This window comes from Halichondria panicea, chromosome 8 (assembly GCF_963675165.1).
Source record: "Halichondria panicea chromosome 8, odHalPani1.1, whole genome shotgun sequence".
In the NCBI taxonomy this organism is placed as follows: domain Eukaryota; kingdom Metazoa; phylum Porifera; class Demospongiae; order Suberitida; family Halichondriidae; genus Halichondria; species Halichondria panicea.
In genome coordinates, this window is record NC_087384.1 from 864,105 (window position 1) to 875,156 (window position 11,052).

General features: G+C 39.5%; 2 protein-coding genes and 1 long non-coding RNA gene across 3 annotated transcripts; 2 read left to right on the forward strand and 1 right to left on the reverse strand.

Moving 5' to 3' along the window:
• The first annotated feature begins 1,172 nt into the window (after positions 1–1,172).
• On the forward strand, positions 1,173–3,875 carry LOC135339325 (uncharacterized). The gene is made up of 6 exons (XM_064535398.1): positions 1,173–1,642; positions 2,075–2,359; positions 2,646–2,731; positions 2,783–3,065; positions 3,158–3,463; positions 3,525–3,875. The coding sequence occupies exons 1-6, from the start codon at positions 1,180–1,182 to the stop codon at positions 3,776–3,778; spliced, it is 1,677 nt and encodes a 558-aa protein (XP_064391468.1). The 5' UTR covers positions 1,173–1,179; the 3' UTR covers positions 3,779–3,875.
• Positions 3,876–4,958: 1,083 nt separating this feature from the next.
• LOC135339618 (uncharacterized) lies at positions 4,959–6,097 on the forward strand. The gene is made up of 3 exons (XR_010396026.1): positions 4,959–5,173; positions 5,261–5,533; positions 5,586–6,097. It is a non-coding gene; the product is annotated as an uncharacterized LOC135339618 (long non-coding RNA).
• Positions 6,098–8,209: 2,112 nt separating this feature from the next.
• LOC135339614 (uncharacterized) lies at positions 8,210–10,763 on the reverse strand. The gene is made up of 8 exons (XM_064535764.1): positions 10,633–10,763; positions 10,252–10,584; positions 9,892–10,179; positions 9,748–9,836; positions 9,460–9,697; positions 8,757–9,269; positions 8,605–8,706; positions 8,210–8,437 (listed from the first exon to the last, which is right to left on the reverse strand). The coding sequence occupies exons 1-8, from the start codon at positions 10,736–10,738 to the stop codon at positions 8,310–8,312; spliced, it is 1,797 nt and encodes a 598-aa protein (XP_064391834.1). The 5' UTR covers positions 10,739–10,763; the 3' UTR covers positions 8,210–8,309.
• Between the last annotated feature and the right edge of the window lie 289 nt (positions 10,764–11,052).

An 11,052-nucleotide genomic window follows, 5' to 3' on the forward strand; every position in this document is an offset into this window, starting at 1 on the left:
ATAGCCTTCACACAACAATATCTTGCTTTAAATAGTGGCAGATTTTGATGTTAAAGCTTCTTTGTCGAGCAAAAGCTAAGAAGCTTGAACAAGCTTGTGACTAGGTCGGATGTTCTAGCACTGCGTTTACAGCATGAGTAGCCTCCACACAACAAGTTAGTACTTTGGATAGTGGCAGCTTTCGGTGTTAAGGTATAGCCAGCGATCCGATTACGGCAGATGTTTTTAATATATCTGATGATAGATCTTGATTAGTGCTCTCTAGTGGTGGTCTTGGATTTCCCCAGTGCCTTGCTTGGTTCTCTAGATATGAAGGCCGAAAGTAGCTGGGCGTGGTCTGGCGAGTGGGTAAAAGGTGCTAGGTATGACCCTTTACCCACTCGCCAGACCACGCCCAGCTACTTTCGGCCTTCATATCCCTTTTACCCACTCGCCAGACCACGCCCAGCTACTTTCGGCCTTCATATCTAGAGAACCAAGCAAGGCACTGGGGAAATCCAAGACCACCACTAGAGAGCACTAAATCAAGATCTATCATCAGATATATTAAAAACATCTGCCGTAATCGGATCGCTGCTTTCACCAGTCTGGGATTTCACTAGTCTGGGATAACTAACCAAAGCGATCCTGTCTAGAGGAACTTATGTTCAGCAATTGCAGCAGTACCATCATCACTTTCACAATCAGGTAGCAAGTAACCGACATCATAATAATATAACATGCACCGCTTTGACCATAGATAGTGTGACTGTCTATACAGAGAGGATTCGTGATGAGCTGACTTACGGCCTGGAATCGAGGCTAGAGTGTATCATTTGTAGCCTTTATAGCTTTAGTATAATTTTCTTTAGGCTAGTTAGTACAGTAGTGCATGGACATCATGAGACCATATAGAGATAGAACATTATACGGTCCTTCACATGTATGACATGTGCACATGGCTATGAATCAAGACGGCATGTGTGGGATGTGTGCATGAATGCATGAATATAACATTTATGCTCCCCGTACACATTATAACAACACATGATTTCACTTAATACCAATGATTTTACTCTGCACATATATTATCGTAGCTTCGAAGCAGCAGATAGACTGTCAGTCTCGTGAATTCTAATAAATGGACAGCATAATAGTTACTAGATCTATTAGCTCTCTGTCAGTGTCACTATAGAAAGTATGCATTTTAAAATAAGCATAGCCATAGTAGTAGTTAAAGTTTTAGCCATGATAGCTTTACATACTCTACAGGTATCATGCCAAGTCAACTTGACAGCAAACTTTGATACACAAGACAGTATCATCGAAGGAACAATAATTACTCTGACGTGCAGAGTTGAGGACCGTAACAATGGACATGGAGCAACAATAATAAGTGGTAGCCAAGCTATATTCAATTGCCCAAGTTTCAATACAGTTCATAGCAATAGAATCTACTTAGTGCACATACATTTGCACACTGCCATAGCAGAGTGTGGAGAGCTCGTTTTTGGTCGAATAGTGGAGGTGCAAAATGGAACAACAACTGTGTACATTGCCCAAATCTATATCGTCACAACAATTGCCATGAACGGAGGATATGTAGAATGCAGTGAACTCGGACAGGATGGTAGTCAACAAATACAGCTGTCCAATATCATAGGTAGAGTGAATTATGACCGTTTATACTGTGCTTGTTCCAGTAACTATATATAGATTATAGTGCCATTATCTATATAATCGTATAATGTGCTATTAGTGACTGATGGAGCTTGCATGTACAGCAATTAATCCCGTATCACATCCAGTTCAGTAATTGTACGTCGCCATTGAAAGCATTAAATGAAAACTGCAGAGAACTCCATCATGCATAGAAATCAATAACATCATCATGGTTACTCGTGCAATAAGCACTTCTAAGCACTATAATTATAGCAAGGTTAATATAGCACTCGGCTACACCTTGTGTGCAATTAGAAGCCTTGCCGCTATACTTGTGTTATTATAATCCCATATCGCACTATTTTAATTGCACTTTTAGCTACCATGGATTATATACACACACGTATACACAACACTGTTTATATGCATGCAGTTCTTCTTGGTCCTCTTGCTGTGAAGTTTCCATCTAATGATACATTTTTCATTTATTGGAACCAATCCAATGAGAGTGCCACTCGGATTGCACATTACTCCATCAATGTGACTGGAGAGGACTGTGGTAACTGCACCAACCTTGATAGGATTGTGAGCAATGTCACTAACCAGCTTTCATGCACTGGGTGGGAGCCCAATGGACAGGTTTGCAATGTTACTGTCACGGCAGTCGCTTCTGTACAACGATTGAACTTTTCAAGTCTAGCCACAGTCTATTTACAAAGTGAGTCAGTTAATATATATATATCACAGTAAAAACAGATTTGTTATATTAACATAAAACATCTCAAATGAAATTTAATGTAGAAACGACATACTTTTCTGTTATAATGACACTAAAATACGATGATGCATCCCATATAACATAATATGTGTTTTTACTTATATACCTATACCGGTATAATATACATGCATGCGTGCTTGTGCTTATTTAATTTACGCTAAAGCAGTTAAATTTTACTCGAGTCCATTTCATACACTACTCACATCTATCTCGGCACATGGTACAGCTCCCACGGCTCCTTTCTTGGAGGAACTAATACCTGTCTATTCATATGACCGCGAGGAACTTCAAAGCGTGGAAATATTGCTGGCTGTAAGTTATCATGAATGCGTGGTCATGATCATAAGGATACTATCTATACAGGCTGACTCCACTGTTGACCCTAATGACCTTCCCATTACGTTTCAAGTGAATGTGGAGCGTTCTAGTCAGGACGATATTCCAATTAGCTGCTTTTTCAATTTTTCTGCCAAAAGTAAATGCAGTACAACTTATGCTCAAAAATATCGCTGTGGAATTAATTTCTCTGTTAGGCGTTGTTCGCAGTTACTTTTTCAACAAGAACAAGAAGCAGCCAACTATCAAATCAGATTCTTTGCAGAAACTAGCATCGGGAGATCTCTAAGTGCAAATTCTAGTGTACTAGGTAAGTTGAACTTTGCACTATACTCTCATGCAGTATATAGATCTAGGCTGTAAGTTTATAATTATGCATCATCATAATATATTTACATGCAGCTTATGCTAACTTAGCGGTGCGGCTCTTGATTGAGCCACAGCAAGCCCAAGAAGAGTTTAGTTACATCTCTATCATCTTTCAACAAATACATGCGAAAGTTAGTTCCAAGATCAAGTATGGTCCCAACTGCCAGGCTCTTGACAATCAAGCATCTAGTGTTGATTTTATTGTGACTACAGTGACGTTTCCTGTTTCTATCACTGACAAAATTTGCTTCATTGTCGTAATCAACAACACTTTTCAGTCTTATATAATTCAAGGAAACTTTACCATAATAAGCAATGAAACATCGACGACTTTCTCAGGTAATCTTGCTAGATCTATATAGCATTGAGCGTGTGTCCTCCATTATATAATTTTATGCAGGTACATCAGATTTAACCACCTCCGATTCAACTACTTCTTTTTCAACTAACTATGATTCAACCATCTCAACACTACTGGTGATAATTGGATTTCTTACCACTCTTTTTGTTGCCGCTTTGCTAGTCATTCTAGTGCTGCTACTAGTATACCTTTGTAAACGATGGCAACAAAAGAAATCTGAAGATAAGTATAACCTGTCATCCTGGCAAGATAATGAACAAATTAAACTCAAGAAGTTGTGCAGTAGGCAGTAGATCATGCACACAGATATGCATATATATAGTGCATAATTATATATATATATGATAGGCAACATCTCATATAATGTAACATCAGCTAATGACGCACCACCTCCACACTGTCCTTGTGTGTATGTAGTGCATGTAGTGCATGCTCAGTTAACTTGTTTCAATAATAATTAAGCCAATTGCATCATGCAATCTGCGCTGTGCTAATGCCTCTCGCCATATTTTGCTTCGCTCAGAGTAACAGACAGAAGAGGCATTTGTATAAATGTTGTGTTACAAAATAAATCGCCTCGAAGTTACTATACCGGGTATTGAAACCAGCGGCTAAGCAGCAAGTAACACTGAGGAATAAATAAAAAAAAGACTAGAGGCTTGCTGAAATGTGGACTATAGGATCACAGCAAAGTCAGCAAAGAATCCTGGAGTCTCAGAAATAATTATGGCCCTGTTGTTTCGATTCCAGGCCGCCGCTGGGAAAAGAAGAGGCTGGTTTCGAGGGCGGCTTGGAATTCTCAGTGATGAAGGTAGCAGTTGACCTAGTTGTTACACCTTTATATCTTTTTGAATCAGGTAAGTACTCTGATTAACTGCTTGTCCGTATGAATAATTCTATCTTGGTTATGCAGTTCTCTTGGCTTACTGCAGTCAAGAGACACTCCTCAACAAGAAGCAAACTTCTGGTTGCTACAGTGCTAATGATACTGTTGCATTCGTGTGTACTGTAATGGATTCTAGTCACTATGATGGAACAGACTGGAGTGGCACTGCTTTCAACTGCCCTTCAGCAAACTCAATCATTAGCAACATGATCTTTTTGCCACATGAGCATTTCAGTTCTGTTGCACGTGGCACTTGCAACAATGGCACAATTGTTGCAGAGGGTACAGAAGTGAATGGTTCATTCTATATGTCAACGCTTACTATAGCGCCAGTTACCCTAGACATGACTGGGCAAACCATCATCTGTTCAGTTTCAGGGATTATCCTAATCGGTACGGGTAATACAAGTAGTTTCTTTAGTATCATGTCACCAGCCGAGGGTTTGCACTTTAGTGCTCTAGTTAGAATGGTATTGGCATGCAACAAAAGAAAACGAAACAACTTTTGCATTTCGTAACGTCATTATGACCCTTTACCTACTGTTGCACTAATAATTGCAGTAGTGAATGTGTTGCATTTTGAACATAGATGAGAATGGATTCACAATCAAGTATGTGATTGTATACACTCACTCATCACTGGGAAGTGAGCCGATGGAGATTCTGTTGGACTGTGCCTCAAGAACTGAATGTACACACATCCTCAATGTTAATAACTCTCATGGGGAGTACTCAATAGCAACTGGTGCTGTGACTCCAGTGGGAAAAGCAATCCAACAGGACAACTCCACCATAACGATTGGTGAGTTTACATGCAATATTATAACGACTTGTTTTTGTAAAAATTGAGTTTCATATGATTTGATATACTATACTTTTCTTTATATAGGAACAAACACTTTTGTACGAGTTACTGTTGATGTATTTCAGAGTTTCACAGCTGTCAACTGTTTTTTCTTCGACAAATACAATCAAATATCCTGTGAAGTAGAGTACAGCCAAGATTGCGATACCCTTATTCAGAAAAAAAGAAATGGAGCTTCAATTAATGAGTCAGATGTGGCTATACTTCTTAATGATGTCTTACCATCAACACAATACTGCTTTGTCTTGACAGCTGAAAATCAAACGTATACTGTGAAAATACAAGGACAATTCACAGGTGAGTTGATAATAACTGAAACTTGTAAGCCCATGCATGTTCTATATTCCAGGACACAGTGTAGAAAGCACCCTCGTGATAAGCACAAGCATAACTACACACTTTACTCCAGGATACAATGTGGTAGAGAGCAATCTCAGCATAAGCATAATAACAAGTGTCACCATCTTTGTAGCTTTAGTCTCTCTAATAACACTCATTGCAATCATTATTGTCTGTTACAAGAAAAAGAGAAGCTCAAAAAGTGATGAATCTATAGAACCTGTTTATTACTCCGTTGTAAGGCCCGTGGCTGAGGAAGTCACACCTGATCCAACTTATGATGAGATCTCAGTAGCTGTGAAAACATGGAGGGATATCACCACGGAAGCCAACGAAGCATACCACCCCGTGTCAGTGCAACCTAACGAGGCCTACCAAACAACCAACATCATGCAACCTAACGAGGCCTACCAACCAACAAACATCATGCATGATAATTAGTCTATATATATCTCACACCCAGCTTGAATTTTTTCATGGACGCTATATAGATCAAGTCAGTTGCAGGTAGATATAATTATGTTTCCACCAGTTTCCATTTAAACATTGTGTGTGTTTTAATAATTATTACATACCACGTGTTTAGCGGGAAATTTTCGCGAGTGCATATTTTCGCTATTTGGCTCCAGAGCCCTCAACATAAATTTTCGTGGGTTCTAATATTTGCGTTTCAATGCCAAGAAACCACACCCACCAATATAGCTTTGAATGTGAAAATACCGGTGTGTGGGAGTAAATCCCTGTTTTAATTTTTGCGTTACTGCTCTGCCCTTGAAAAACGCGAAGTTTTGCACCCCACGAAAATTTCCCGCTATACAAGTACATAGAGTTCAGAATTCAGCAAGTCTACATGTACATGCACATGTAAAAATATACAAATGCATGTATAGCTAGATAGTTTTGCAGTTTGTAGACACATGCTATAACAGTATAACCAAAATAAAAGCAGGAGGAGCTCTAAAACACAAATGTCAATTCGAGGGATGATTGTGTCCTTTGACTGACTAGTTGAAGTGCTGGTAGATGGTAACTAGGAAGGTCATGATGCTCCTAGAGTCTGGAATCGTCACCATCACCATGTCCTCTATGTCCAACATCTCTAGAATGCCCGCTTCCCTGAGAGAGGCGATGCATGACGTGGGAGAGCATCAGTAGATATCATATGAATACATCATGTGATATAGAAGTCGAAAGCTGATCAAGAAGCACAAGACAATCCAACTCAGACGTCCCTTCAAAATCTATATCATTTCGTCCTTTAAGAAAAAACACAGTGTGTGCATACTAAGCTACCTTAGGTGCAGTAACAAATGTAATGATTGCTTATAATGCATGCTCAACAATGATCATACTCAATACTTTCATTTTTGAGGCATTTTGCCATCCGTAATGTGGTGTCAATGGTGCATGGGAGTGACCACACAGGAGGGTCCAACATGCCTCCTACTAGAGTTTGTCCCTCATGGGCGTCTAGATAACTTCCTCTTCAGTAATGAGATGTAGACTAAGTGAATTTATTGGTTACGTGAGCTACTCCTTTTTAATTACTTACCATCATTTATAGCTGTTCAATAGGTGCTCTCTGGGCGCCTTTTCACACTATCACATAGATACTTCCTGCTCCAGTGCATGGTGTTGGCAGTTCACTGCCACCGAGCGACCTACCTTTCTTCTCTAACATAGTCACTGTGACCTCAAAGACATGGTCGAGAAGCCAACCAAGCATATCATCCTCAACGTAGCAAAGAACCACAGAGTGGTTACATCAGCGATGGACAGGTGTTCCTACACCCACTACCCTCGTATATCGACAACTCTTCGAAGGCAATAAAGAAGAACTGGAGGAACAGCGCCACTCAACAGAGCGTAATATTCACAGGTCTTCGTTTTATGGCAATGCCCTTGTGGTTTTGTTGGCAGGCTTGTATAGTTCTGTCCTTCCATCAATGATACAATGTACACGAGAGAGACAGTACTGGATACTCAGTTTGAGAGCAATAACTATGAGGGATATCTCCGTGGCGACCTGTCATCATGGAACCAAAAAAGAGCAGCTAATCATCTGAGGGGGAGGGGGAAAATTGGCCACACCCAAACTACGAGAGAGCAAGGGCATATATCACATTAAATTTCCTGTGCCCTTGATCTGTACATCAATTACACCACATTAATTTTATTTGAAATAATAGTTCCGGATTTTTACAGTTGGCCTGCGGGATGAGAGCGTGGGTGGAGTCAGCCGGCAGCAAGAGGAAGGGGAGTGGCAGCACTAATGAGCTACCGAGGAGGACGAGACTAACTGCAGTGTTGCTAAGACTAGTGACCAATCAGATAGCAGTAGACTTTTGAGCAATTCTATAGAGAAGAATTGTGATATTTTGCTTCGTTCCTCATTCTTTGCATGTACCATATAGAGGGTAATTTTGGTGGGGGTAAAATATTCGTGGTTTTTGTGGTTGGAGCTCTGACCACGAATATTTTACCCACGAATGAAGCGACCTTGCCTACCTTTACCTGCAGTGCAAGCAGCTACCACGAAAATATTACCCACGAAATGTCTCAATAATTTTATTGCTGAACCACAAATATTTTGTCCCCCGAAAATTATCCGCTATACGGTATCTATTCAATATGCATGGTGCTAAAATTACACATCCTGTAACTACAATCTGAACAAATAAAAGTCACGATATACATGCATGAATATAATTATCAGTATACTGTATTCTCGTTGCTAATTAATGGAGACACTATTCTGTGTAATAGTTTGTTGTAGTTCTATATTTAAATAAGATACATTACTCGCGCCACGGTCTCGGTCGTCAGGATCAGGCTCTACTGATCGCAAATCTTCACCAGCACCTGCATGCATGACACAACATGCCATAAAATTTAGCTATGATGTATACTGTTTCATTGATAAATGCCTCTGAATAAGCACGCATGGTGTTTAGTAGGCAATAAAGAAGCCAATAAGAATTAATATTAAGCGTACTTAAGACATACATGCAGTTAGTGTTGTAGCTTACTATTTTTTCTCCTGTAACACAAACACTCTCCAAGTACTATTACTACCACCAACAACACCACAGCACTGGAACCAATAGTAGAGCCAATAATAAGCTTTGAATCTGAAAGGGAAATACACGTAAAATAATATGTAGCAATAAATGCTACTTACAATCAAAACAGCGACATCCATCCTGCAGAATATGACTTATAGATGGTTGAAATGTTCCATTAGCACAGCGACTTTGACTTTGGTCTATAGTGCAATTACGGTCACAAGAAAAGTAAAGTGTTGAGTTGTGAGGAATCATTTCAATCCCACGTGGGATTTCACCATTGGTTGAGTTAATGTTCACCCTTGTAGAATTTGATGTTTTGAGTATGCATGGTAAGAGAATCAGTTCTTGTCTCTCAGTTCTGCCGAGTTCTAGTTCATTATGGAAAATCACGATGGAGTAGCAGATTGTGCCGGCTACAACAGGAACGCATGTTTTGTAGCCATCTTGCAGAGTGTAGTTGTTAGTACTGTTGGTTAACTCAGGATCAGATTCACAAGATCCCATATTGAACTGGACTTGGGCTTGAAAGATGTCACTTCTCTCATCACAGTGACTGTTTATTGACACTTCAATGCACTGATCAGGAGTGACAGCAGAGCTTGTGTCTAACATGATAGTGTCTTCAACTGCGTAATTACATACAATTAATTTTTGCCGGTTCATACTAAAATGGTATACTATTATAGTGCCCAACAAAATCAAATTGCAAAGAAATCCCAAACATGCACCACTATTTATCACAAGTTGCTTATAAACTGCATGGCATATATAAACATGCCACTAACACGCATGTCTGCATGCATAATTATATAATACCTGAGAATTCTATCGAGTTATAAGCGAACTTGTTCTCCTCTTCTAAAGCCATAACCTCCACAGTAATATTCCAGATATCACCAACCAAACCATAATCTTCCCTCAATAACGTTGAATTGACGTATTTGGTTCTAACTTTTGAGTCTAACAGGGTATCCAAGACAGTGTGGTTGGACTGGTCTGAAATGGTTATCAGGAATCCCGAGAATGCACGTCTGCTCTCTTCAGAGAAGGCATACTGCATTATAATGATTAATTTATATCATAATTTGATACTTTAAGCCTTACAATCCATTCCACATAGATAGGAGGAGGGTTAGGGGTGAGTGAGCAAGTGATGGACACTGTACTGTCCATTGGTGAATTTATTGGAGAATCTGTAAATGACATAAACACATGTAAATGCAGTTTTAAAATTCATGTAAAACTCACCAGTAGTTGCCTCAACAGGAAGACTGTCAAACGAACAATCTTTGCTCACTGTATTGACTTCAAAACAGCACATGTTATTATTTTCTTCAATACATGCCATACAATCAGCTGTAAGTTCCGTTTTGTTGACAAACCCAGCTGCAGGGTTGCAGTGTCCACACTTCTTGCCATATCTAATTTTGTATCCTCCGATTCCACCAACACTTTCACTTGGAGGGAACCAGTCAAACTGGCAGCTTTGATCTAGTCTAGTTATTACCCTCACATGTGACGGTGGATTTGGAGGTACTAAGAAATTAAACAAATGAACGTAATTTCAGTGTAAATTAAGGCATGCATGTAAGCTTTAAAAACACTTACCTCCAACTCTTATTGGAAATATTTCAGTGTGACCCAAGAACTGGCAACTAATGAAACTTCCATTCATTTCATGGTTAGATACAAATGTTATCACAGAAATTAGACTTTCGGAATTCTCTGTACAAGTCACGTTGGCAAAGTAGGGACCACATACTCCAGTGTGTACTATCCCATGTATTAGTGGACATGGTGATGTTGGGAGAGCAAGGACATTGTTGGAAATACTGCTAACGCTTGGACAGTCAAAACCAACACCGTTCCACAAGAGTATACCATACACAGCTGGAACTTCACATTCGTATGTTATCATCGTCCCTTCATTGAAGCATTTTTCTGTGCTAGCTGCTAATTAATATAGCTTAATTCATTAATTTAACTAACCATTAATGTCTTGGTCCAGTCTAGAGAAGCTCATGTTCAGCAATTGCAGTAGTACAATCACTTTTACAATCAGTTGGTGATTAACTAGGATCAAATACATGGCCATGCATACGCTTCAAGATGTTTCCCTTTTCACCTATACATGCACATTAATGATGATAGCTATAATTATAATATGAAACAAATTACCTGGGCCGTCAGCATATAAAGCACAGTACGTCAGCTTGCCCCGGTCTTGGTAGCTAGATGCAATATGTGAGTTTTGATCATCCACGGCCAGTATAGTGTATACATGCACTGCATGCCGCTTATAATGTATGTGATGATTCTACTTTTATAAAGATGCCATGTGTGGGACATGTGTGCATGTGGGATATGTATTATGAATGTATTTGCACTTGGAGTTACACCTGCATGTGA